Source organism: Salvelinus sp. IW2-2015, linkage group LG9, assembly GCF_002910315.2.
Source record: "Salvelinus sp. IW2-2015 linkage group LG9, ASM291031v2, whole genome shotgun sequence".
NCBI classification, from domain to species: domain Eukaryota; kingdom Metazoa; phylum Chordata; class Actinopteri; order Salmoniformes; family Salmonidae; genus Salvelinus; species Salvelinus sp. IW2-2015.
The window spans coordinates 15,959,463-15,986,936 of record NC_036849.1 but is presented as its reverse complement, the minus strand read 5'-3'; the positions used below and the strand labels follow the sequence as shown (position 1 = coordinate 15,986,936).

The 27,474-nt window shown below is 43.8% G+C and overlaps 2 protein-coding genes across 2 annotated transcripts; one reads left to right on the top strand and one right to left on the bottom strand.

Annotated features, from left to right (window-relative positions):
* Positions 1 to 19: 19 nt before the first annotated feature.
* tdrd9 (tudor domain containing 9) lies at positions 20 to 27,474 on the top strand. Its single transcript, XM_023994443.2, has 33 exons — positions 20 to 269; positions 4,954 to 5,048; positions 5,173 to 5,240; positions 5,751 to 5,972; positions 6,956 to 7,078; positions 9,420 to 9,500; positions 9,598 to 9,762; positions 9,857 to 9,960; positions 10,102 to 10,224; positions 10,338 to 10,422; positions 10,506 to 10,563; positions 10,670 to 10,774; positions 10,990 to 11,087; positions 11,755 to 11,886; positions 12,321 to 12,486; positions 12,567 to 12,630; positions 12,781 to 12,889; positions 14,686 to 14,739; positions 14,818 to 14,934; positions 16,708 to 16,815; positions 16,939 to 17,039; positions 17,206 to 17,379; positions 17,947 to 18,058; positions 18,245 to 18,460; positions 18,576 to 18,665; positions 19,058 to 19,315; positions 19,502 to 19,669; positions 20,062 to 20,132; positions 20,224 to 20,333; positions 25,809 to 25,905; positions 26,113 to 26,251; positions 26,353 to 26,544; positions 26,688 to 27,474. The coding sequence occupies exons 1-33, from the start codon at positions 145 to 147 to the stop codon at positions 26,784 to 26,786; spliced, it is 4,029 nt and encodes a 1,342-aa protein (XP_023850211.1). The 5' UTR covers positions 20 to 144; the 3' UTR covers positions 26,787 to 27,474.
* LOC111968672 (protein RD3-like) lies at positions 1,001 to 4,441 on the bottom strand. Its single transcript, XM_023994447.2, has 3 exons — positions 3,925 to 4,441; positions 2,943 to 3,271; positions 1,001 to 1,954 (listed from the first exon to the last, which is right to left on the bottom strand). The coding sequence occupies exons 2-3, from the start codon at positions 3,248 to 3,250 to the stop codon at positions 1,591 to 1,593; spliced, it is 672 nt and encodes a 223-aa protein (XP_023850215.1). The 5' UTR covers positions 3,251 to 3,271; positions 3,925 to 4,441; the 3' UTR covers positions 1,001 to 1,590.

The window sequence follows — 27,474 nt, the reverse complement described above, 5'->3', positions numbered from 1 at the left end:
GGAATGTTTGATTCTGACATAGAGTCAGCAGGTGTACTACTGTCACGTGTCTTTGAACCGATGATTGAACTAATTTAGAATTCTACAGCAACATCCACCCTTGAAAACGTATCAGCAGTCTCTGTAGTGAACAACATATGAAACATGAAGAAAGCAATAACTGCAGAACAGATAACAGAATGGTTTACATTAGGGACCCATTTTGCTAACATTCTAATCACGGATGAAGTTCCAAAAGAAGTAAAGTTAGAGGAGTCATCAATACAGAGGTGAGTTCAGTTGGCTAGCTAGCTAACGTTAGCTAGCAAAATGTAGATGGAATTGCTAGCTAACGTTAGCTAGCTTACACATGTTCCCTTGCACCATAGACGGTACAGTCTGCCTGTAGTAACCAGGTTTCCCCCCAACCATTTTTATGCTATTAAAGTACGTCAGATAAAAAAATGCATTGACAGGCCAGATGGAAACAAGCATTTTCGGGAAACTTCACATCTCGAAAAAACAAAATTTGCTAGACAAGGTGGGATATTTTTGTCTGTAAATTTAATTATGATAGAAATGTAACGTTAGGTGGATTTTTTTTAAATAGCAAATATTGATAGAATAACCATATCGAAAAAAATGTGGAGTCACGTGATGACGGGTGGTCCTCTCACTAGATGTAAGTTATCGGAAAAGCATGCAGTTTCAGGCTACATATTAAATACATTTAATTTTACAGGGTGGTGAAAGTGCAAGGTGATGAGTTTAATGCACATTTTAATAAATATCGAGCGTCTTATTCAGGTGACATGGTCATCGATGATTGGCTGCCGCGCTTGTCCATAATCTTATAATGTAGGCTATACATGCGCTCGGAGCGTTATCTACGTGCTGTTGTCTAGAGCACACGTGTTAATACCAGAGTGGGCACAAGCTATATAACCCACATTTTTTTGAGAACCATCAGTAGAGTTAAATGCGATGCAAACACATTTCACTTGTATTTTTTATTCGGTACTTGGGAATTGAACCACACAATGTATTTGTATGTGCACTACGTCATTACGCACAGGCTTTTAGCGGCAACAAAACCATTTGGTAGAAAAATCTGGTGGGAATCTGTTGCCAATTGGATGGAACCTAGAAACTTTCACACATGTTTACATTTGTTGGCTGGCTAGCTAACATATGAAAGGAACGTTGCTTTAGTTAGGTACATAGCTAGCTACTTACTTTTCAGTAAATATTAGCATTATTTAGCTACTACAGTAATACTAACACAGTAAAAGTAGCTAAATAGCCAGGTGCCAAAATTCCTAGGCAGGGGTTGATTTATTAAATCAGTGCAATTAAGTAGCTTTCTAAGTTACAGTAGTAGCTAGAGTAACCAAGTAGTCTATTGAGATGCACCCCTAGTCCAGTTAGCTAGCAGTATCTATTGTTGTATGTATGAATCTGCCCCCATGCAAGTGCTGGTCCAGGGCAATATTTTGTTGCAGACCCATGAATTAAAATGAATCTGTAACATATTTTTTTAAGATGACAACTCTTTCAGTCATGAGCTAGTAAGGTCATGAGTTGGGTACTATTTTACTACCCAACCTGCTCTTACAGTGGGGTGCTGTAGGCCTCTGTGGAGTTGTGTGGCACTGGATAGTAGTAGGGAAGGTCCCAGACCCTATGGGTAGTGAAAGGATAAGAGCCTCTCATGGTACGGTCCACATAGCCAGAGATGGTTGGGATCTCTTCTCTTTGGGGCTCACCACAGTTGGGCACAGTAGGTGTGACAAATCCCTGCTTCATTTGGTATCGGTTGGTCCAGGCCTCCATTGACCCAAGCAGTTCTGGCTGCGGCATGTGATCCTCCTCTTCTTCCCCTTCCTCTTTGTTGAGGAAGTCTCTCAGCACCTGCTGGAAGACGTACACCAGCTCCCAGGGCAGGATCTTGTTGCTGGCCAGCACGTCATGGAACCTGAGAATGAGATAGTGTGTTAATAAACTATTTAACCCAAACTGCATTATCCATAATAATGAAACTGTTTGGGCTTTCAATTATCCATTAGGCCTAGCTGACCAAATGATGCTGAAACTATTTCATCAAAGTATCATGTATTGTGTGAGGTGATAAGGCTGAGGTCGTGTTTATGCGCCCGCTCTAATTTCTAGTTGTCAGGAGGCATTTAGCAAAGAAGACAAAATAAATGCAGTGAAAGTCACACCAAATAATATTCCCGGAATAATCGGGCGATCTTGTTACTGTTGTGATGTGATTATGCAAACAGCCACCCCTGAAGAGGAGTGGAACAACATTCCACAGGCCACAATCATCAGCCTGATCAACTCTATGTGAAGGAGATGTCACTCTGCACGAGGCAGATGGTGGTCACAACAGATACTGACTGGTTTTCTGATCCACGCCCCTAACTTTAAAAACAAAATTATCTGTGAAATCCATAGAGTAGGGCCTAATTAATATATTTCAATTGACTGATTTCCTTATATGAACTGTACCTCAGTAAAATCTTTGAAATTGTTGCATGTTGCATTTACATTTTTGTTCAGTATAATTTATAGTCATTTTTACTAGACCCATGGTGGATTTAAAGGTTATTTAAAGTATGATTCCTCAGTTAGCCCCTCAGAAATACCAAATTCAGTCTGTTCATACAAATGTCACCATCACTGTAAAATGTTGGTCTGTGTTTTTATTTTAATAGGGATATGATACTGCTAATGGAAAACTCTTTCCCTTTGGGTTGTTTTTGCTGTGCTCAGCCCCATAGGGTCCCCTTCACCTTTGCATGATCACACCCCATGTAACCTACTTCTGTGACAATAACACAAAGTGGCTTCCCTGGCAGCTTTGCTCTACCCCCCCTCTCTTTGAGACTCTTGTCTCTTTCGCCTATTGTCATCCCGGTGTGGGGGCAGTACTGAATGAAGAGTGGTGTACAATGTACCTGGAGAGCACCGTAGCGGTGTGCATAGGGTGGATCTGGGCACACAAGTGCTCCAGCTGGCGGCGCTCCGATGCGGGGATCAGCGTGCGTAACCTGGGGTAGCTCTGGAGCCAGTGGGGGTATCCCGCGGTGTTGTGGGCCAGCTTGTGTTCCTGCTCCACCTCCCGCGCCATGCACTCCCTCTCCTCTACGTGCCACAGCAGCTCCCTGATCAGTGTGCAGCTGGGTGATACCCCTGTGGACGCCCCCTCATCCTGCGCCTTTTTTCGTTCAGAACGCGACCATTTCATCCAGCTGAACAGGGGCATGGCGGAGGAGTGCTGTGGTTACTGCAATGAGAAAAAAAGTATTTTACATCTGAAGCAAATGTATTGACACTGCTGCCACGAGTATTGTACACTGCTGCCACGAGTGTCAAGGAATACCCCTCTGTTCTCCCAAAGTCTGTTTTAACAGAACAATTCAAAGGATTACAATTGTACTATTGACTGATCTGCACTCATTGAAGACGCAACTTTTTTGAAAGTGAGAAATGGATCACCTCCACACAAGCTGATCCCTGGTCCCTGACTCTCTGTCATCATCAGTGTTTGATTTGCCTTCAGTGGCATTCTCACTCAGGTGAGGATGCCCAGGTGTGGGTGTGTAGTAATCTCCTCAGACTGATTGTTCTCTCTGTACCTCACACCTGAGCTACACACAGATTTGACAGCCTGGGGTCACAGGTCATGCTACGTGAACAGAGCACGCAGTGCTGTATACTTGACAGCAATGTCTTAAAGCACAATACAAATATTTTTCGTTATTAAACCTGCCTGTCCTTGCTAATTTCTTCAAATAATGCAATTGAGATTCCTGATTTGTGCCTATTGTCTAGATGAGTGCTTTTTAAAAAAATTGTTGGAACATTCTGATCATTGCAAATAGCCTATGTAGTGAGAAAAGAAAAGAGAAAACAAGCCATTGCATGGTTGGTACTTACTGTTGAATGCTGCAATGATGAGCCAGATGTAGACAGAGAGATCAAGGCAGGCGTCTCACAGAGTACCATCTCCAGGACTCTGTCTCCATGGGTCTGTCCGTGAGGTCTCCATTCTCTGGTTCTGACTGGACTCTGCTATCCGTCTGTAAGCAATCAAATGGTTCTCTTTCTCTCCTCTCTATACTGTGTAATTGTGCTCTTCACTTGTCCCTGTTCTTCTGTCCTCTGGACTGTTTACAGCAGAGTTACTCACTGTTCTCCTCTGACTCAGTGCTGTCTCCTCTCCTTTCACCTCACTCTCCTTTGTGCTGCTTTGTTGTAAGGTCAGCTGCTTTGTGGTTAGATGCTGAAGTGCGTGTGTAAGTCACTCAACGCGTGTGCATATAAATGTGTGTGTGTGAGCTGCTCCCAGCTCTGACAGTGTGTCTGCCTGCTGTGTAGATAAAGTCCTCCTCTTGCCCAGAGAGAAGCTGAGATGACTGGGACTGCTCTCCCTGCCACACTGCCCCAGGCTTGACTGGCCCAGCCACGGAGTGGGAGAGATGAAGGGGAGGGCGAGTAAGAGACAGAGGAATGTTAGAAACCGAGCAAGTAGTGAAAAGGGGATTTCAGTGCAGAGGATGGAGAGGGAGGGTGATGTGAGGGGAGAAGGTAGTTCAGAAAGAGCAAAGGGGAGAACTATTTGACTTGACTAAGGCTCATTAGCATTACTCACATAACGTTACTTATTCACAGTGACAAAGCCACATTATCACCACTCACTACTAGTGTGCTTGCTGAGACAAAACACGCACGTTTTTTCCAAGGCATTTTCAGACTGGATTCTTCACACGTCTGTTGCCCTGGAGATGGCTTTGGTTTGTGTATTTGAATATGAGCCGAATATGAAGAGCCTGTTGCTGTTTAATAGTAGACCTATGGGGGGCGCTTTGTTTGACCTACCTTTTTTCCCTTTGATGCTTAATTGCTTGTGTGTGTGTTTACACTAAAATGTCAGTCTTTTGATTTGACACACATGTTTCTTTATAGCCCTGCAAAAGCTTCCCAACAGCAGGGTAGTCCAAAGAGGGATGACTCAGATGGAGGACTGAGGAACAAGACAGGAAAGCCTGACTTTTTGGCGTGTGAGTTACACATTTATATAATCTTCTAATTAATTTGGCTTCCAATTGGATGCCTTTTGTTCCTCAAAGATGAAGAAAGGCATTGAGCAAACCTTTCTGTGTTACCTCATCTCTCCAACTCTAGGTTCACCTCCACCTCCATTGACCACTTACGAGTACCCCAGCTTGCCCATCACAAAGAATAGACAGGAGGTAAAATAGTTTAGTAGCCTCACACACTCATTCAAACTGACACACGCATGCTTTTGTTCCTCCTGCCATGTCAGGACATTTTCAGGTCATAGACTTGGTCATCAGCAACAGTTCCTCAGGTAATAACACCACTCAAGGTTTTACAGTGTGCTTCAGATGAGCTCTGATTCTATCTGATGGAGCCATGAGTGCAATAAGAGGGGGAATAGCCCACTGAATGTCTTCACATGCACACAAGTAGGGCCATTAGTTGGCCATTGGTGAAGAGATGTGTTTTTCAGACTTTCATTTCATACTCAGATTCACATGTATTGTCCTACAAGACCAAAATCTGAATGTTTTAATGTTATTGTGACTTTGTGAATATAAAAAACAGATTAGAATACTTTATTATATATTATAATTTAGATTGTTGAATCATATATTGTGTTCATCTTTAAATGGCTACAATATGTTCTTTCATTCCTTCTACTGAGTTTGATGTGCAGTTCTGTGTTTGTGTATTTCCAGCTCATCTCTCTGATTGAAAACAACTCTGTGGTGATCATCCGTGGAGCCACAGGCAGTGGGAAGACTACCCTGCTGCCCCAGTTCATCCTGGACTACTACAGCGAGAAGAATGCCCCTTGTAACCTCGTGGTTACCCAGCCTCGCAAAATAGGCGCCAGCAGCATCGCCCGATGGGTCGCCAGAGAGCGCAAGTGCACCCTGGGTAGTCTGGTGGGATACCAGGTTAGTGACTCACAGACACCTTGTTGATGACACCATTTTGTTATATATATCTATATCCCAAAAAACACATGACCATGCGTAGTATGTTACAAAGTCTGATTTGCGTACACATCCCTTCGTGGAAAGAAGATGGAGAAAAAGGTGCAAGAAACCAGAATTGCGTGTTCATGTTTCATAACAAGGGGCAGTGTACTGAGTCTTGCATCTCCAGCAATATTATTACCCCTTGATGAAGCTCTGTACAAAAAGACCATTTGAAGTTTCTCTTGCAGAGGGAGGAGAGTCCATGCTGGACTCTTTCCAGGCTGCCTAGTTGCTCTGTTTCCAGCTCTGGAACAGGAGACACAGTCTAGTTATAACTCCCTGCTCCTCCTCTGTCTGCTCTGCTGCGGTTTGCAGAAGCGGTGATGTCACTATTAGGCAGACAGTGAGTGAGACAGTGATGAGCTGACCTGATGAACACCTAAGTGCTTGAATCCGGGCCTTGAGGATGTATGGAGAGTAACAGAGCATTATCCACTTTCACAGTGACCTTCCCATGACACTCCTGCCATGAGGGAGGGCTGTTTTTGTACATTCCTCTGAGCATCAGCTTTGTCTGACTGTCCTAAGGGTAGTGTGATGGATGTTTACAGTGCTTTCTATCTCTGTCTTTCGTTTCTTACTGAGAGTTTTGTGAAAGTCTTGCCTGAGTTTGTACTTGGATTTGAGTAGCAGGACATGAGAGCAACTCCTCAGGGAGAAGAAATGTTAGGACGGGCAATTTGTCTGATCTCTGAGAGTCACGTTGTGTGCTGAATTTGTTGTGAAGGTGAGTTGTTCAACAGAATGTTTGACATCACATAGCTAGATAGATAGATAGATAAATACCTACAGCTACAGTAGATTTTTAATCCTCACGTCTGCCTTTTAGGCTTTAATTGTCTGTGTATTTTTGTGTTTATGTGCTTGTGTGTGAAAATGTATTTCTCTGTTTGTTTCAGGTGGGCCTGGAAAAGATGGTCACTGAACACACAAGACTCATCTACATGACCACTGGGGTGCTGCTGCAGAAACTGGTCGGAGCAAAGAGCCTGACTGAGTACTCCCACATCTTCATAGATGAGGTAACTGACACTCAGACTGGTCATCATTTCAAAGTGATTTCATTTTCATTTCATTTCATTTTGACTTTGATACCAGGTTTAGTATCACGATACTAAAACGATACCAACAAAAAAAGGTATATTAGCCAAAGTTACAAAATGGCACTTGATCCAGACAGATAAACTAATATACTGCTCTGTTCAATCATTGGGCATCTTTTGAGTTCAATTTCATTCAAAAAAATGTACGTCAACATTTTTCTGAGATGTATATACATTAATTAAACAATCATACAATGATTTTGTTTTTACCAATCTAACTACTTAACAACTTAATGGTAATCAGTTATTTCAATGGTAAATCTCTATTGATAAACTGGGTAAATCAAGATGTATCCTAGGCCAATTCACAATACAGGTGAATACATATTCAATAGGACTGTGTGCATGCATTGAGTTTTTGAGCTAGTTTTGGCTGATTTCATTGAGGTACAGATGACAATCTGTTTCACTTCCATTTGGGACTCATTTTATTGTACTGATCAACAACATTTGCATAGAACCGTCAGAGCCCTATTCACACACGCTTAGGCAATAGATCATCTTTGGCTGATGGAGAGATGTGACGGAGAGACCAACTTAAGTGAATTAATCAAGTTTTTGGTGGCAATCAGCTTTGAAATCAGCATATTTAGCTTTATGGTTTGCATATTACAAACAAAGTACAAGGGTAATGAATTGATGTTAGCTTCAGCTGTAAGCTAGCAATGAAAGTCTTACCATAGATTTTTAAGACAATTTAAGTAAAAACTGTAACTAGGCTACTCAGGAACATTCAATGTTGTCTTGGTAAGCAATATATATTTGGCCTTCTTTTAGGCAATTGTCCTGCTGAAATATGAATTTGTCTCCCAGTGTCTGTTGGAAAGCAGGCTGAACCAAGTTTTCCTCTGTGATTTGCCTGTGCTTAGCTCTATTCCATTTCCTTTTATCCCCCCACAAAACTCCCTAGTCCTTGATGATGACAAGCATACCCATAACATGATGCAGCCACCGTCATGCTTGAAAAAAGGAAGAGTAATGTGTTGTGTTGGATTTGCCCCAAACATAACGCTTTGTATTCAGGACAAAAAGTTGTCTTTTCCAAATGTTTTGCAGTATTACTTCAGTGCCTTATTGTAAACAGGATACATGTTTTGGAATATTTTTATTATGTACTGGCTTCCTTCTTTTCACTCTGTCATTTAGGTTAGTATTGTGGAGTAAGTACAATGTTGTTGATCCATCCTCAGTTTTCTCCTATCACAGCCATTCAACTCTAATTGTTTTAAAGTCACCATTGGCCTGATGGTGAAACCCTGATCGGTTTCCTTCCTCACTGGGCAACGGAGTTAGGAATAGCACCTGTATCTTTGTAGAGACTGGGTGTATTGATACGCCATCCAAAGTGTAATTAATAACTTCACCATGCTCAAAGGATATTCAATGTCTGCTCTTTTGTTTTTACCCATCTACCAATAGGTGCCCTTTGCGACGCATTTGAAAACCTCCCTGGTCTATGTGGTTGAATCCGTGCTTGAAATTCACTCCTCGACTGAGGGACCTTACAATTATCTGTATGTGTGGGGTACAGAGATGGGGTAGTAATTTAACAATCATGTTAAACACTATTATTGCACACAGAGTCCATACAACTTACGTGACTTGTTAAGCATATTTTTACTCAATTTATTTAGGCTTGCCATAACAAAGGGGTTGAATACGTATTGACTCAACACATTTCAGCTTTTCATCTTTTATTAATATGTAAAATTGTTTAAAAAAACAACATAATTCTACTTAGACATTATGTGGAGGTCAGTGGCAAACAATCTAAATGTAATCAATTTAAAATTCAGGCTGTAACACAACAAAATGTGGAAAAAGTCAAGGGCTGTGAATACTTTCTGAGGGCACTGTATAAAGAGAAGAGGAGCTACCGGTATCTTACTGCATTGTAAAGTGTTCTGTGCAGCATGAGTGGGGAGCTAACATGAGGCAAACCCCGACTCCCAGTGCAGGCTACTAGTAATGAGTAAATGGAGCAGGTATGGTGCACGCCTCTGCTAAAAGGGGACATCGGCTGCGCTGATAGACAGAGTTTGTGAGGCACATTTGACAGAAGTACCGAAAGTAACAACAATTCTTGACACTATTTCAAAGTAGTCTACAGATATGACTTGACTGGTAATGATGATGTCCATCTGGCGTACATTGTGTCTCTTAGTACCCAGTAACACAATTCAAGCTGAAGGTGAGTAACATATTTTTACCATGGCGAGGATGAACCAGTCAGTAAGCAGGGTGGTTCTGTATGTTTCAGGTCCATGAGCGGACAGAGGAGCTGGACTTCCTTCTGTTGGTTGTGAGGAAGCTCCTCCATTCCAACTCCCGTTACATCAAGGTGAGCCCACGCTTCTCATCTCAGCATTCACCACCATGTGATCCTAAACCGTACTGACTGAACAGACACACACCGCCTCCCTTCCCCCTTTATGCAGGTCATCCTCATGTCAGCCACCATCAACTGCAGGGAGTTTGCGGAGTACTTTGGCACCCCCATCCGCAGCCAGATGAACCCAGCCTATGTGTTTGAGGTGGAGGGGGCTCCCTACGCCATCGAGGAGTTCTACCTGGAGGACCTCTGTAGCCTGATTCCCTACAGGGTGAGAGGGGGAGCGCCAAGCCTAGTCTGTGGATGTAGCTGGTACTCATGGTTTAGACTAACCTAACACTGTCTGTGTATTATCTATCTATCAGGTGGATACCCGCCGTCCAGATGACCCTTACATCACTGTGGAGATGTACAACGTGGCTGTCAGCCTTATCCAGAGCTTTGACGAGCTAGAGGCCAAAGATCAGAGGTGAGGGATCAACAGCTTTACTCTTCATCTTAGCTCGCTTGATAAATAAACCATTCGTTCACTATTTGTTAATTACTTAGATGATTGACTTAGATTGACTTAGGTGTCCTATAGTTGTCCTGGTGTGTTTGTGTATCTCAGCAGTAGGACTGCGAGGGAGGGAGGCCTGTCTCTGCCAGACCGGGGCAGTGTGCTGGTGTTCCTCCCTGGTCTGGGTGAGATCCACTACATGCAGGAGGCTTTGTCCAAGCTGGTGCGCAAGAGGTGGGTGCTGTGTGTGTACATGTGCACTTTCAGTGGTGGCGTCTCTGGAGCATGACTGGTAGTGTCCGATGCATAGTAGAAACTTGATGGGGCTGTTATGGTGTATGTTTCAGACTGCAGGTGTACCCACTCCACTCCTCTGTCACTCTGGAGGAGCAGAATGGGGTGTTTCTGGTGCCTGTCCCAGGATACAGGAAGGTAACTATCACACCACAACCCAGTCTACTGAATAGACTTCTAGAACGCAAAGTGTTTTTGATGTTTTGTCTCTGTCTCAACAGATCATCCTCTCCACCAACATTGCAGAGAGCTCTGTTACAGTCCCAGATGTCAAATATGGTGTGTGTTTTCATTTTCATAATGTTTACAGACCTTCCTTGCTGTATGTACTGCCGTATTGTATTCACTCCACATGTCTGAGTTTGTGACGTATTCCTGTTGACAGTGATTGATTTCTGTCTGGCACGACACATGGTCTGTGACAAAGAGACCTGTTACCAGTCCCTCCGCCTCACCTGGGCCTCCAAGACCAACTGCAACCAGCGTAGAGGTACAGTACAGCAGGGTTTCTGGGGCCCCCCTGGGTGCACATTTTGTTTTTTGCCCTAGCACTACACAGCTGACTCAAATATTCAAAGCTTGATGATGAATTGGTTATTTGAATCAGCTGTGTAGTGCTAGGGCAACAACCAAAATGTGCACCCAGTGGGAGAATTAGAATTGCCACTGAGGATTTGTGACTCACGTCTCCTCTGTCCCTCTCAGGCAGGGCTGGGCGAGTGTCTAAGGGCTACTGTTACCGGCTGGTGACCAAGGAGTTCTGGAGGAATGAGATCCCAGACTATGTGGTTCCTGAGATGGTGGTAAGAGAGTCGAACATTAGGTCAGCCCTGATGGCAAAGAACCAAGCTCATAACTATGCTCGACAGTATGATGTTTTACAACTGCAAAGTTGATGGATTTATTTGTTGATGGATTGATGCACTGTATGTGATTACTGAAAGACAAGGCATGCTACTCTACTAGACCTACATTGAGTATACAAAACATTAGGAACACCTGCTTTTTCCATGACTGACCAGGTGAAAGTTATGATTCCTTATTAATGTCACTTGTTAAATCCACTTCAATCAGTGTAGATGAAGGGGAGGAGACACTTGAAACATGGATTGTGTATGTGTGCAATTCAGAGGGTGAATGAGCATTGGTAGTAGGTGCCAGGCGCACCAGTTTGTGTCAAGAACTACAATGCTGCTGGGTTTTTCATGCTCAACAGTTTCCCATGTGTGTATCAAGAATTGTCCACCACCCAAAGCACATCCAGCCAACTTGACACAACTGTGGGAAGCATTGGAGTCAACATGGGTCAGCATCCCTGTGTAATGCTTTTGACACCTTGTAGAGTCCATGCCCCGACAAATTGAGGCTGTTCTGAGGGCAAAATGGGGTGCAACTCAATATTAAGAAGGTGTTCCTAAAGTTTTGTACACTCAGTGTATAAAACTTCTATTTTATTCGGACTATTCCCAGCGTGCCCCCCTGGCTAACATCATGCTGAAGGTGAAGCTTCTGGGCATGGGGGACCCCCGCTCCCTCCTCTCCACTGCTCTCTCACCCCCCCAACTCAATGACATTGAGAGGACCATACTCCAGCTCAAAGAGGTACCTCACTGTGGACCTTATCACAAACAACCATTGAAGTCATTGGATTCCTGTATTTGTGGAGAGGTTTCCAATAAGAATCTTAGATACAACGTTGCTGAACACCCAAATCTGTCACTGTGTGTTTGTGATGTTGCAGTGGTTTCCTAACGTTGGTTCTGCTGTGTCAGGACCTCTGCGTCAGCTAGCATTAGCTCTCTCAGTGGTGTTTGTGTGTGTGTTTGTCAGCTGTGACTTAGCGGGGCGTAAAGTGTTTTGATTAAGTCTGTGTATGTGCTGTGGATGGGCTCTTTAGCTGGAAGGATTGATGGACAGAGCCATTTATGTATTTTTTATTACTATTTTTGACTGTGTGTGTGATGCTTAAGTATTCTTGCAGTCACTTGTTATTATTGAGGTAATGATAATTGTCATGACGTGTGTGTGAGGTGTAGATGGGTGCACTGTCTGTGGGGAACGATGGTCAAGGCCAGAAGCGTTTTGATGGAGAGCTGACGTTTCTGGGTCGGATCCTGGCTCACCTGCCTGTGGACCTGCACCTTGGGAAGATGATCGTGCTCGGCCACGTCTTTGGCTGTCTGGAGGAGTGCCTCATCATAGGTCAGTGGGGTCTGTTGTTTCTGCTTTGTCTGTAGGTGTGTGTTCAGGCCACGACTCCTCAACCTGTCTCTCTCCCTTAGCCGCCTCTCTGTCTCTGAAGAGCTTCTTTGCCATGCCCTCCCTGCAGCAGCTGGCAGGGTACAGGTGAGTCAGCACTTGAAAATATTATTTTCTCTCATACAGCAAAAAATATATAATAACACTTCTACAATATCTACCTCGTCACTGCCATTTGAGTTATTGTCTGCTGTAAGACTGTCATCCCTGTCCTCTCTTAAATGCTTGAATATTCAGGAGCAAGCTGTCGTTCGCACACGGTGTGCAGAGTGATTCGATTGCTTTTGTCAACGCATTCAAGGCTTGGCACACGTCCAGAAGCAAAGGAGAGTTGAGGCACCCAAAGGTGAGAGCATTTACAGTTGAAGTCAGAAGTTTACATACACTTAGGTTGGAGTCATTAAAACTCGTTTTTCAACCACTCCACAAATTTCTTGTTAACAAACTATAGTTTTGGCAAGTCAGTTAGGACATCTACTTTGTGCATGACACAAGTCATTTTTCCAACAATTGTTTACAGACAGATTATTTCACTTATAATTCACTGTATCACAATTCCAGTGGGTCAGAAGTTTACATACACTAAGTTGACTGTGCCTTTAAACAGCTTGGAAAATTCCAGAAAATGATGTCATGGCTTTAGAAGCTTCTGATAGGCTAATTGACAACATTTGAGTCAATTGGAGGTTTACCTGTGGATGTTTTTCAAGGACTACCTTGAACTCAGTGCCTCTTTGCTTGACATCATGGGAAAATCAAAAGAAATCAGCCAAGATCTCAGAATTTTTGTTTGTAGACCTCCACAAGTCTGGTTCATCCTTTGGAGCAATTTCCAAATGCCTGAAGGTACCATGTTCATCTGTTCAAACAATAGTCCGCAAGTATAAACACCATGGGACCACACAGCTGTCATACCGCTCAGGAAGGAGACGCGTTCTGACTCTTAGAGATTAATATACTTTGGTGTGAAAAGTGCAACTCAATCCCAAAACAATAGCAAAGGACCTTGTGAAGATGCTGGAGGAAACGAGTACAAAATTATCTATAGCCACAGTAAAACGAGTCTTATATTGACATAACCTGAAAGGCCGCTCAGCAAGGAAAAAGCCACTGCTCCAAACCCGCCATTAAAAAAAAAACAGACTACGATTTGCAACTGCACATGGGGACAAAGATCATACTTTTTTGAGAAATGTCCTCTGGTCTGATGAAACAAAAATAGAACTGTTTGGCCATAATGACCATCATGTTTGGAGGAAAAAGGGGGAGGCTTGCAAGCCGAAGAACACCATCCCAACCGTGAAGCACAGGGGTGGCAGCATCATGTTGTAGGGGTCCATTGCTGCAGGAGGGACTGGTGCACTTCACAAAATAGATGGCATCATGAGGAAAGAAAATTAAGTGGATATATTGAAGCAACATCAAGACATCAGTCAGGAAGTTAAAGCTTGGTCGCAAATGGGTCTTCCAAATGGACAATGACCCCAAGCATACTTCCAAAGTTGTGGCAAAATGGCTTAAGGACAACAATGTCAAGGTATTGGAGTGACCATCACAAAGCCCTGACCTCAATCCTATAAAAAATTTGTGGGCAGAACTGAAAAAGGGTGCGTGAGCAAGGAGGCCTGCAAACCTGACTCAGTTCCACCAGCTCTGTCAGGAGGAATGGGCCAAAATTCACCCAACTTATTGTGGGAAGCTTGTGGAAGGCTACCTGAAATGTTTGACGCAAGTTAAACCATTTTAAAGGCAATGCTACCAAATACGAATTGAGTTTGTGAACTTCTGACCCACTGGGAATGTGATGAAAGAAATAAAAGCTTAAATAAATCTTTCTCTCTACTATTATTCTGACATTTCACATTCTTAAAATAAAGTGGTGATCCTAACTGACCAAAGACAGGGAATCTTTACTAGGATTAAGAATTGTGAAAAACTGAGTTTAAATGTATTTGGCTAAGGTGTATGTAAACTTCCGACTTCAACTGTAGATCGTTATGTTACATCAATTAACTTTAAACATGGGATAATACATAGACGTGTATGTAATAAAGGAGGTTCCTAAAGACATTAGACAAAGTTCCAGTATCTTGCTGAGATGGCTGCAGTAAGGTGTGTGTGTGTGTGTGTTCTTCCTCCCAGTCCGAGCTGGAGTGGGGCAAGGAGAACTGCATCCAGATCAAGAGGATCAGAGAGGTATAGAGACCAGCATCTCACGAAACACACCAGGTGACCCCAATCCCTGACTTGACCCTGCCTCTCTGTGACCCCCAGGTGGCTGAGCTCTATGAGGACCTGAAGGAGAGAGCGTCCCAGTTCAACATGCACGTGATTGAGAACCCAGTGCCAATGGACTACTCCAGCCTTCACAAGCAGAGGTTCATCCTGCAGGTGAGACTGAGGCACATGCCAGTATTCTGGAGCTCTACACCTTACTTCCAACGTAAAGCTATATGGTTATTATTATGACACTATAATATTATCTGTTGTACCAACCCCTGCTATTCAGAATATCATTCGGCAGTGCTAACACTGTAGCCCCTGTCTATTTGATAGATTCTCCTCTTCTCTTTATACAGTGCCTTCAGAAAGTATTTATACTCCTTGACCTATTCCACATTTTGTTGTGTTACAGCCGGAATTGGAAATTGATTAAATTTATATATTTTTTCAGCCATCTACACACAATACCCATAATGCTAACATGATTTTAGAAATGTTAGCTAATTTATTGAAAATGAAATACGGAAATGTCTCATTTAGGTAAGTATTCACACCCCTTTGCTATGACACTCCAAATTGAGCTCCGGTGCATCCAATTTCCTTTGATCATCCTTGAGATGTCACTACTTGATTTGAGTCCACCGGTGGCCAATTAAATTGTTTGGACATGATTTAGAAAGAAACATCTGTCTATATAAGGTCCCAAAGTTGACAGTGCATGTCAGAGCAGAAACTATACCATGAAGTCTAAGGAACTGTCTGTAGATTGCTGAGATAGAATTGTGATGAGGCATATATCTGGGGAAGGGTATAACATTTCTAGAGTGTTGAAAGTTTCCAAGAGCACAGTGGTCTCCATTATCTGCCTAGAGCTGGCCGTCCGACCAAACTGAGCAAACGAGTAAGAAAGACCTTGGTCAGGGAAGTGACCAAGAATCCAAAGACCACTCTGACAGAACTACAGAGTTCCTTGGCTGAGATGGGAGAACCTGACAGAAGGTCTCTACAGCACTTCATCAATCTGGGCTTTATGGGAGAGTGGCCAGACGAAATCCACTCCTGAGAAAAGGCACATGACAGCACGCCTGGAGTTTGAAAAACGGCATGTGAAAGACTCTGAAAGCATAAGGCGAAAGATTCTGGTCTGATGAAACAAAACTCTTTGTCCTGAACTCTTTGTCCTGAATGCAAAGCGCTATGTCTGGAGAAAACCAGGCACAGCTCATCACCCACCTAACACCATGAAGCATGGTGGTGGCAGCATCATGCTATGGGGATACTTTTCAGCGGCAGGGACTGGGAGATTGGTAAGGATAGAGGGAACAATGAATGGAGCCAAATACAGGCAAATTGTTGATGAGAACCTGCTTCAGAGTGCAAATGACTTTAAACTGGGGCGAAGATTTATGTTCCAACAGGACAATGACCTTAAGCACACAGCCAAAACAACTCTGGAATGGCTTCAGAACAAGAATGTGAAAGTCCTTAAGTGGCCCAGCCGAAGCCCAGACTTGAATCCCATTGAAAAGCTGTGGAAAGACTTGAAGATTGCTGTTCACCCCACCGCTCCCCATCTAACCTAACAGAGCTTGAGAAAATCTGCAGGGAAGAATGGGGGAAAATCACAAAATCCAGATGTGCAAAGCTGATATAGACATACCCAAGACCACTCAAAGCTGTAATTGCCACCAAAGGTGCTTCTAAAAAGTATTGACTCGGGTGTGAATATTTATGTGAATATGTTATTTAATTTGAAATACATTTGCAAAAATGTAAATAAATTATTAAAAAAAACATGTTTTCATTTTGTCATTATGGGCTATTGTTTGTAGATTGGTGAAAACATATATTTGAATCAATTTTGAATTCAGGCTGTAACACAACAAAATGTAGAATAAGTCGAGGGGTATGAATACTTTCTGAAGGCACTCCATCTTTCAGGTGGTTATTGCTGGTGCCTACTACCCTAACTACTTTTCTCAAGGGGAAATGGATGAAGAGCTGGCCTCCAAAGACCTGTCAGGCCATGATCCCAAAAAAACTGTGCTGGTATGATGCCATTACCCCCTATCCCTGATTTCCTGATTTATCAGATTCCTATACATTCATGAACAGTGTTTGTATGTTGTGAATGCTAGACCACTGCCATGATCTTTGATTGTCTCGTCTCAGGTGAGGAACCTGCCCCCCTACAGTTTCCTGTACTACAAGCAACTGCAGTCCCTGTTCCGCCAGTGTGGCCAGGTCAAGTCCATAGCCTTCGATGGATCCAGGTAACAAACGGATCAAACCTCCGCTGGACTTAGAATAACTCATCATGTTACCTGTTTCATAGATAGATACTTCATAGATGTTTTGACCTAAATGGTCTTACATATCTTATAGAATACCCATAGTCCATTGGTAAGACAGAAAAACATTTGTTGTGCGTTCCTTCAGAGGGCATGTAGAGTTCTACCGGACGACTACTCGAGGGTCGGGGGTGCTCCCTGAGGTGTCACTGGCCCTCCTCTTGGCCCACCAGAGGCATCCTCTGGACCTTTTTGTACATCCCAGTGACGAGGTGGAGACCTTTGCGGGGAGCAGGACCATCTGCCACATGAGATACGCTCGGTAGGGAGCCTATACATCCTTCTCACACTACTAATCCACTCAGCTGGGGTTTTAATCCTCGTTTGCTACATGGGTGTAACATCATCTAACCCCAACTTCTCAAGAGGAATGCATTTAGCGGAGTGAAAGTCAGTCAGACAGTTGATGTATAGGTAATGCCAGCTCTGGCTCAGGGCCAAATACCTCTTCAGGAAGGTGGAGGTGTCCTGTTAGTGGTCATCTGGGTTTGGGGGGAGTGGGCTTTGCCCATAACCCTGCAGGCCTGCACCCCTCCACACTGGGCCTTGATGTAACCTGACATGCTTGCACTCTGGCTGACCCTCTACAGCCATCACACAGCCTCTGAGAGGGTAGATTTAGGCCGAGTCAGACCCTCTCCCTCCTCCTCACACACATTTACAGACAGTGCTGTCATGAGTGAGTTACAGTCAGTTAGGTCAGTCCCATAGACTCCCTAATACAATGATGCAGCTCAGTGACTTTGACTGTTACACTAGCACTGTGTTCCCCCTTTGAGGGATCCTCCAGGCTTTTTAAGCATAATTCATTCTGTCCTGTGGTTTTCAGTGTGAATGTGGACTTCCAGAACAACTCAGTCTACCCAGTGGGGTTGCTGAGCAGCACCATTGACCCAGACAAGCTGCCCTCTAACCCCATCTTCGTGGTCAACATCACAGAGGTTCGTCAGGCTGAGACTCCTCTTTCAGTCAAATTTCTGGGACTTGTTTTTGTGTAAATAAGTAATCTGGTGACGATTCTATCTAGAGGAACTGAATTTAGGTGATCACACACCCTCCATTTTGGCTATGCATAGTCTGTGGTGGAGGTGGTAACCAAGCATGCCTCCTTCATCTTGGCTCCCTAGGTGGTGGAGGTGGGCCACTTCTGGGGCTTCCAGGCGGACGATGCCAGCATGGAGAAGCAGCGCCATCTGACAGCGGAGATTAATTCTCATGAGCTGTGTCCAGTTCCTGTCTCCCTCTACCCAAACCTGCTGTGCCTGGCACCTTTCTCTGAGGGCGACGAGCAGGGCCTCTACTACCGTGCCAAGATCCTGCATGTCTGCGGCAGCTCTGTGGAGGTACAAGCACAGGCTCACTAAGCTCACTAGTACACACAATCACTCCCAGGTTGATTACAGTTGCAGTTTTAGTGGATGAACCATGTAAAGTATATGTGTGTTCTGAATGTTCAAGGTTTTCTTTCTGGACTTTGGAAACACCACTCTGGTGTTGTGTAGCTGCCTGAGGAAGCTACCTGCTGATATCATGGCCCACCCATTCCAGGTACAATGTTTTATTTAGGCAAAATGGTAAACATCTTTGGGCAACATCCTAATCAGGAGAGTTGATCTAGTATCCCTATATACTGTTAGGATTGTGTTCTGCCCTGTCTCCTCAGGCCCAGGAGTTCCAGATTAGGATTGTGTTCTGCCCTGTCTCCTCAGGCCCAGGAGTTCCAGATTAGGATTGTGTTCTGCCCTGTCTCNCTCCTCAGGCCCAGGAGTTCCAGATTAGGATTGTGTTCTGCCCTGTCTCCTCAGGCCCAGGAGTTCCAGATTAGGATTGTGTTCTGCCCTGTCTCAGGCCCAGGAGTTCCAGATTAGGATTGTGTTCTGCCCTGTCTCCTCGGGCCCAGGAGTTCCAGATTAGGATTGTGTTCTGCCCTGTCTCTTCAGGCCCAGGAGTTCCAGATCTCTGGGATGCGTCCATCGGCCCAGTCCATGATCCTGGGGGACCAGTGGAGCAGCCGTGCCCGCAACCGCTTTATCACGTTGGTGAACGGCCACCCGCTCATAGTCTCCCTGTTCTCCATCCTGCACGGCGTCATGCGCGTGGAGCTGCTCATCAACACTGACACGGTCACCTCCAGCGTGGCTGACATCATGATGCAGGAGGGATACGCCATCAAGGCCGAGGAGAGCTTTGAGTCTAAGGTACCTCAAACACAGGCCAGCGTTCTGTCTGTCTTCGCTTCAGCTTCTAGGATGTTGTGCTCATGGGGAATTATTCAGTTATAGTATTCCTGTCAGGCTTGGCTATAAACATAAATAATTTAGTTGTCCAGCAGTAGAAACAAAGGCTGTGACCCTGACAGTGCTGTGTGGTTGTGTGTCTTGCAGCAGATCCACGATGTGCTGGTGTCTCTGTACAAAGACCTGCAGGACGGCACCTTCACTCCCAACGCTACCAGCAGCTCCTGGAAGACTAGCAAGGAGGAAGAGAAGCAGCTAATTGACAGCCTGCTCCAGTCCTTTGCCAAGACCAGCCAGTCCTCTCTGAAGAGCAAGGCAAGAACACTGGCCAAATGGCTGACTCACATTTCATAGACTGCTACTGTGTTCAATAGACTGGCTGTCTGGTTTAACCAGGAGGTGATGTTAGTTGTTCACCACAAGAGGGTGTCATCGTCTTTCTGCCTTTTGCCTGCCTCCTGTCCAGAGGGTGGAGACATTTTGGTAGTACGTGAGCTGGTGTACATTTTGTTCTACGGTGTATTAGTGGCTGTGGGCCAGGGCCACACATTCCTCTCAGGAATTCGTGGAACACAATTTGTTTCTGGGGGATGTTTTTACTGTTAACATGTATTAAATAATTGTGTATGAATGTTAATGGCTACAGGATGCCCATTGTGTCTTAATGCTCACTGTAAGTAAAGTGTTGCCTATGCTGTTTCCCACAGGTTCGTGTACATGGCCCATCCAGTCCTCACAAAGTCAACTTCCACAGCTTTAGCAACGTCACCAACTACAGGTTAGTCAGTGTCACCCAGATCAGGTTAGAGTTTGGCCCAGTGCTGGTGACACTATATACCAGTGCTAATGAATGTGTTAACTCCTTACAGGTCGGTGCTCATAGAGAAGGACAGCATCAACTCCATTGCGTTGAATGACAGTCCTCAGGACAGCCATCAGCGGATGCTGGTGGCTGGCTCCGTGTCTGTCAGTGCGACAGGTACAGTACTGGGAATGGGATATGATCTGGGACATAATAAGCCCATTAAAATAAGGGTTAGACCATGGGTGTCCAACTCATTTTGCCCTGCGGACTGCATTCGGTCTTCACCGAGGTCTGGAGGAACACCTTCCTAGTATTGAGTTGCAGATCCCCCCCCTTTGCACTACGAACAGGATCAATTCGTTAGGGCATGGACTCTACAAGGTGTTGAAAGCATTCCACAGGGATGCTGGCCCATGTTGACTTCAATGCTTCCCACAGTTGTCAAGTTGGCTGGATGTTCTTTTGGTGGTGGATAAGTCTTGCCACACAGGGAGACTGTTGAGTGTGAAAAGCCCAGCAGCGTTGCAGTTCTTGACACAAACCGGTGCACCTGGCACCTACTACCGTAACCCATTCAAAGGCACCCTCTGACTGGTACACATACACAATCCATGTCTCAATTGACTCAAGGCTTAAAAATAAATATTTAACCTTTCTCCTCCCCTTCATCTATACCAGGTATTCCCCCAGGGGTACACCAAATACATGTGATTCACATTTAAAAAAAAATATATATATATATTTATTAATATAATTTTTTAGACTTTTTTTTTTCTTCACATTTTCAAACAGTCCATTTATATTTCCCAACAGGGCTATACATTTTAGGCTTTTTTCTCACCTGAGTAGCTTGTTTGAGATTTTTTTTTTTTACCATCTAGTGTTCAGCGAAATTACACAATGTCAAATACAGGTAGCCTAGTCAAATAATTAACATACAATCACATTAACCGTTACTCTCTTGCGGGAATTCCACTAACGGTCTGTATGTAGCCAAACGTAGCTGATGCTCATGTTGGTATCTGTACTGATGGCGCAATAGCCATGACAGGGAGACATAGTGGAGTGGTAACGTGCATGCAAGCAGTTGCTCCCAACGCCACTTGGGTACACTGCAGCATCCACCAAGAGGCTCTTTCTGCCAAGGGAATGCCTGACAGCTTGAAAGATATTTTGGACACTACAGTGAAAATGGTTAACTTTGTTAAAGCAAGGCTCCTGAACTCTCGTGTATTTTCTGCACTATGCAATGATATGGGCAGCGACCATGTAACACTTTTACAACATACAGAAGTGCGCTGGTTATCAGGGTGCAAAGTATTGACACTTTTTCTTTTATTGAGAGACAAGCTTAAAGTTTTCTTTACATTTTCACTTCTCTGACCGCTTGCATGATGACGAGTTTCTCACACGACTGGCCTATCTGGGTGATGTTTTTTCTGACCTGAATGATATGAATCTAGGATTACAGGGACTCCGCAACTATATTCAATGTGCTGGACAAAATTGAGGCTATGATTTAAGAAGTTGGAGCTCTTCTCTGTCTGCATTAACAAGGACAACACACAGGTCTTTCCATCATTGTATGCTTTTTTTGTGTGCAAATGAACTCAAGCTTACAGACAATGTCAAATGTGATATAGCGAAGCACCTGAGTGAGTTGGGTGCGCAATTACGCAGGTACTTTCCCGAAACGGACGATACAAACAACTAGATTCGTTATCTCTTTCATGCCCTGCCTCCAGTCCACTTACCGATATCTGAACAAGAGAGCCTCATCGACATTGCAACAAACTGTTCTGTGAAAATTGAATTTAATCAGAAGCCACTGCCAGATTTCTGGATTGGGCTGCGCTCAGAGTATCCTGCCTTGGCAAATCACGCTGTTAAGACCATGATGCCCTTTGCAACCACGTACCTATGTGAGAGTGGATTCTCGGCCCTCACTAACATAAAAACTAAATACAGGCACAGACTGTGTGTGAAAAATGATTTAAGACTGAGACTCTCTCCAATACAACCCAACACTGCAGAGTTATGTGCATCCTTTCAAGCACACCCTTCTCATTAACCTGTGGTGAGTTATTCACAATTTAATGAACAAATAAGGTTTTATATGTAAGATGGTTAAATAAAGAGCAAAATTATTATTTGTGCCCTGGTCCAATAAGAGTTCTTTGTCACTTCCCACTCATTCTTATGTTTAATAAATGTATCGTATAGTGTGTGTGTGGCAGGCAAAAAACTATATTTGAGAGTGCGCTGACCCTGGTGCTAAAGGGGGTACGCAGTTGGAGTTTAAATGTTTGAAGGGGTATGGGACTATAAAAAGTTTGGGAACCGCTGATCTACACTGATTGAAGTGGATTTGAAGGGCTGTCCCCAACGGATAAAAAAATCTTAGTCGACAAAGTCGTCTGTTCTTTTGATCAATCAATTGCTCGACATTTTTAAACGTGTATGTTTCCATAAATAGACACACTCTGTGTTTTAATAAAATCAACTACATGCAATGAGCTTGTCTGATGCTTTAAGCTTACGGTTTGATGCCTCAAGATGTCGCCAGAGATCTAGATAACCAGAAGGGGGAAAAATGTAGCCTGACCCAGCTATTCTTCTCCCGCTCCTGCTGGCTTTCGCAGATTCTACCATCATGCTCCTGAAGTTAATAGGCTACACGAGGAGTCGGCAACCTTTCATGTGCAATGCCAATTTATCTAACCTTTTCTACCGATCTGCGTGCCAGTTATGGTTTATGCACATTTTTGTGAGACAGTTTAATTTTATAATAACGTCTTTATCTCAAAATCATTGTAATTTGGTAAATCAAATGTCTATCCAAATGAAAACGATACTAACCTAAAGTAACTTTATTGCCAACAAATATAAACATTGCAGCCTGCATGTAATATCCTGATTAAAAAAAAAATATATATATATCCTCATTACCGGCCGTAACTGGGAGTCCCGTAGGGCGGCGCACAATTGGCCCAGCGGTGTTAGGTGTTAGGGAAGGGTTTGGCCAGGGCGGCTTTACTTGGCTCATCGCGCTCTAGCAACTCATTGTGGCGGGCCGGGTGCCTGCAGGCTGACATCGGTCGTCAGTTTCCTCAGACACATTGGTGCAGCTGGCTTCCGGGTTAAGCAAGCAGGTGTTAAGAAGCTCTGTTTGGCGGGTCATGTTTCGGAGGACGCATGATTCAACCTTCGCCTCTCCCCCAAGCCCATTGGGGAGTTGCAGCGATGAGACAAGATCGTAATAACAAAATTGGGGAGAAAAAACCCTTTACTCAGTACTTTGTTGAAGCACCTTAGGCAGCGATTATAGCCTCGAGTTTTCAAGCTTGGCACACCTGTATTTGGGGAGCTTCTCCCATTTCTTTCCTGCAGATCCTCTCAAGCTCTGTCAGGTTGGATGGGTAGCGTTGCTGCACAGCTATTTTCAGGTCTCTCCAAAGATGTTTGATCTGATTCAAGTCCAGGCTCTGGCTGGGCCACTCAAGGTCCCGAAGCCACTCCTGCGTTGTCCTGTTGGAAGGTGAACCTTCGCCCCAGTCTGAGGTCCTATGTGCTCTGGAAAAGGTTTTCATCAAGGATGTCTCTGTACTTTGCTCCGTTCATCTTTGCCTCGATCCTGACTAGTCACCCAGTCCCTGCTGCTGAAAAACATCCCCACAGCATGAATCTGCCACCACGATGCTTCACCGAAGGGATGGTGCCAGGTTTCCTCCAGATGTGACGCTTGGCATTCAGTCCAAAGAGTTCAATCTTGGTTTCATCAGACCAGATAATCTGGTTTCTCATGATCTGGGAGTCTTTAGGTGCCTTTTGGCAAACTCCAAGCGGGCTGTCATGTGCCTTTTACTGAGTGGCTTCCATCTGACCACTCTACCATAAAGGCCTGATTGGTGGAGGACTGCGGAGTTGGTTGTCCTTCTGGAAGGTTCTCCCATCTCCAAAGAGGAGCTTTGTCAGAGTGACCATTGGGTTCTTGGTCACCTCCCTGACCAAGGGCCCTTCTCCCTCGATTGCTCATTTTGGCTGGGCGGCCAGCTCTAGGAAGAGTCTTGTTGGTTCCAAACTTCTTCCATTTAAGAATGATGGAGGCCACTGTGTTTTTGGACATTCAATGCTGCAGAAATGTTTTGGTACCCTTCCCCAGATCTGTGCCTCCACACAATCCTGTCTCGGAGCTCTACGGACAATTCCTTCTACCTCATGGCTTGATTTTTGCTCTGGCATGCACTGTCAACTGTGGGACCTTTTTATATAGTCAGGTGTGTGCCTTTCTAAATCATGTCCAATCAATTGAATTTACCACAGGTGGACTCCAATCAAGTTTTAGAAACATCTCAAGGATAATCAATGGAAACGGGATGCACCTGAGCTCAATTTCGAGTCTCATAGTAAAGGGTCTGAATACTTATGTAAATAAGATATTTCCGTTTTTTTATTTAATACATTTGCAAAAATGTCTAAACCTGTCATTATGGGGTATTATGTGTAGATTGCTGATAATTTTGTTTTATTTAATCCATTTTAGAGTAAGGCTGTAATGTAACAAAATAAGGATAAAGTCAAGGGGTCAAACTCTCTGAAGGCACTGTATATGTATATATCAGTGGAGGCTCCTCAGAGGAGGAAGGGGAGGACCAACCTCAGTGAATTTAATTTAAAAAATAATAATAAAGTTGTCCTTTTTAGATAAAACTCAACTAAATATATTCACGTAACCATATAATTGATTAAAGAACACTGTTTTGCAATGGTCTATAGTATCCTCAACAGCACTCTGTAGGGTAGCACCATAGCGTAGCCGAAGGACAGCTGGCTTCCGTCCTCCTCTTGGTACATTGAGTTTAATGCAAAACCTAGGAGGCTCTTTGTTCCCATGCCCTTCCATAGACTTACACAGTAATTATGACAACTTCAGAGGACGTCCTCCGTCCTATCAGAGCTCTTGCAGCATGAAGTGACATGTTGTTCACCCAATCGAAGGATCAGAGAATGAATCTAGTACTGAAAGCATAAGCTACACCTAGCTAGCACTGCAGTGCATAAAATGTGGTGAGAAGTTGACTCATGCCAAGAGTGTGCAAAGCTGTCATCAAGGCAAAGGGTGGCTACTTTGAAGAATCTCAAATATAAAATAGATTTAGATTTTTTTTAAACACTTTTTTGGTTACTACATGATTCCATATGTTATTTCATGTTTTTGATGTCTTCACTATTATTCTACAATGTAGAAAATTTGTAAAAATAAAGAAAAACCCTTGAATGAGTAGGTGTGTCCAAACGTTTGACTAGTTGTGTGTGTTTTAGTCGAGCAATAACACAATCTCGGTCAACCAACAGCCTAACGACCAAACAATCGACCAGTCGACTAATTGGGGTCAGGCCTAAAGGGATTATAGCTGTCACCTGGATTCACCTGGTCAGTCTGTCATGGAAAGAGCAGGTGTTAATGTTTTGTCCATAATTTCTACACTGTTTTGATTTGAGTCATTTCCATGTCGATTGCAATAGTTTTCCCATCAATTTTTTATTTTTATCACTCAAACCACCCACGCTGTTAGTTTAGACAATACCAGAAATGTAAATTTGTCTTTGTCATAACAGTAAGATGCGTATATGTGTGTGCTGATCTAGGCACACAGATTCTACTGAAGGAGACCACACTGATGCCTCACATCCACGGCCTGCCTGCACTCATCACCATGCTCTTCACCCCTGCCATAGAGCTACGGTCAGTCTGCTTGGAGATGGTATACTCATCACATTTAATCAAATTACCTACCGTAGGGAATGTCAAAGGGAATGTGAGATCTTATAGGGAATGTAAAATGATGGGCGGGTTTTATTAAATGTTAACATAAATCATTTGTCATATTCACGTCAAATCATGCATTTAGTCATAAAGATCTGTTAATGTAAATGTTACTGTTCTCTGCAGCACCAATGATGAGAGGACCAGCTACACTGGTGCCCTCTGTGGTCTGGGGTGGAATGTCCAGTCTCAGGCAGCTGCCCTGCCTGAACATGACATGGAGCTCGCCTTTGATGTCAAATTCGATGTAGAGGACATCACCGAGGTAGCGAACATCCATATAGTTCCTCATAGACCCTTCATATCCATATGTATCGTGTTTTAAAACTTTTCCTCATATAATCAGTGTGTTTTGTGTTGGATCAGATCAATGCGTTGCGTGGTGCCATTAACCGTCTGGTGTGTGAGGGGTCCAACGGTCCTCTGCACCTGGGGCCTGACAGGATCAACACCCTGCAGGAGGACTGCCGCGAACGCCTCGTCAGTCTGTTTACAAAGTCACCCCCTCGAGAAGACCTTGTTCCTGTGTACCATGAGGAACCAAAGCAATGGAACCAGGTATGGCTTGAATTCATGGTGTAATGTTAGTTTTCCCCACTTCAATCAATTATGTCCTGAGCTTTTATAGAGCATAAGGTCCATACTTAATCATAATTTCTAGTGTTAAAACAATTCATGTTGAGCTTGTATGGTGTGTACAGGTGGATCCCAGTCAGAAGATGGAGATTGTCCAAAAGGAAGATGGAAAGAGCAAAGGGGTCCTGTTCCAGCTACACCCCGTCACACTGCTCAACATGTGAGACCATTCTAAAGCAGCAACCAGAAGCACAGCATGCTGTCCTGTTTTCACCTCCACTACTATTATGTTTTACAAGATTCTTGCTTATGGTAACCCTCAGGAGGGACAATCTCTTTTGATAATTCTTATTTCACTTTTCTTTTTTTTGCAATTGTTATGACTTATTTTACTTAAGGTCCTGCCATGCTTCTCTGTCCTGTGTTATGTTGTTCAGCTTTTCTATTGCTGTGCTGGTGTAATTATTCTTTCCAAACACCTATCCTTTTCTATTTTGATAATTAGTGATATTTAAAACAATAAATTAATCTGATTTAGTCTGAAGGTATGGTGCTGGTTTCAGTTTGGTACTGTACTTACAAAAATACACATTTGAGTGCTTACAACAGATGAGACTTGTCTGTCACTGTCGGTCTCCATTCAAACTCAGGTTACTCTGACGGACTATTCCTAACAGCCAAGTTAAATTTGTCACCTCAGCATACTGACATGCGCATGCAGGCATGAAAGGGTCTTCTGTGCCAGAAGGAATCAACGTGTATTTATAGAATGTCATTTCAAATCCCTTTGGAGATTTTCCAAGTGTTGTATGCACCATGTACCCTACGAAACATGAACACCTCATATGTCCTCTTATTTCTAACAAGACTAGACTGTCCTAGTCAAATTAAACATTTTTGTCTTGGACCCCA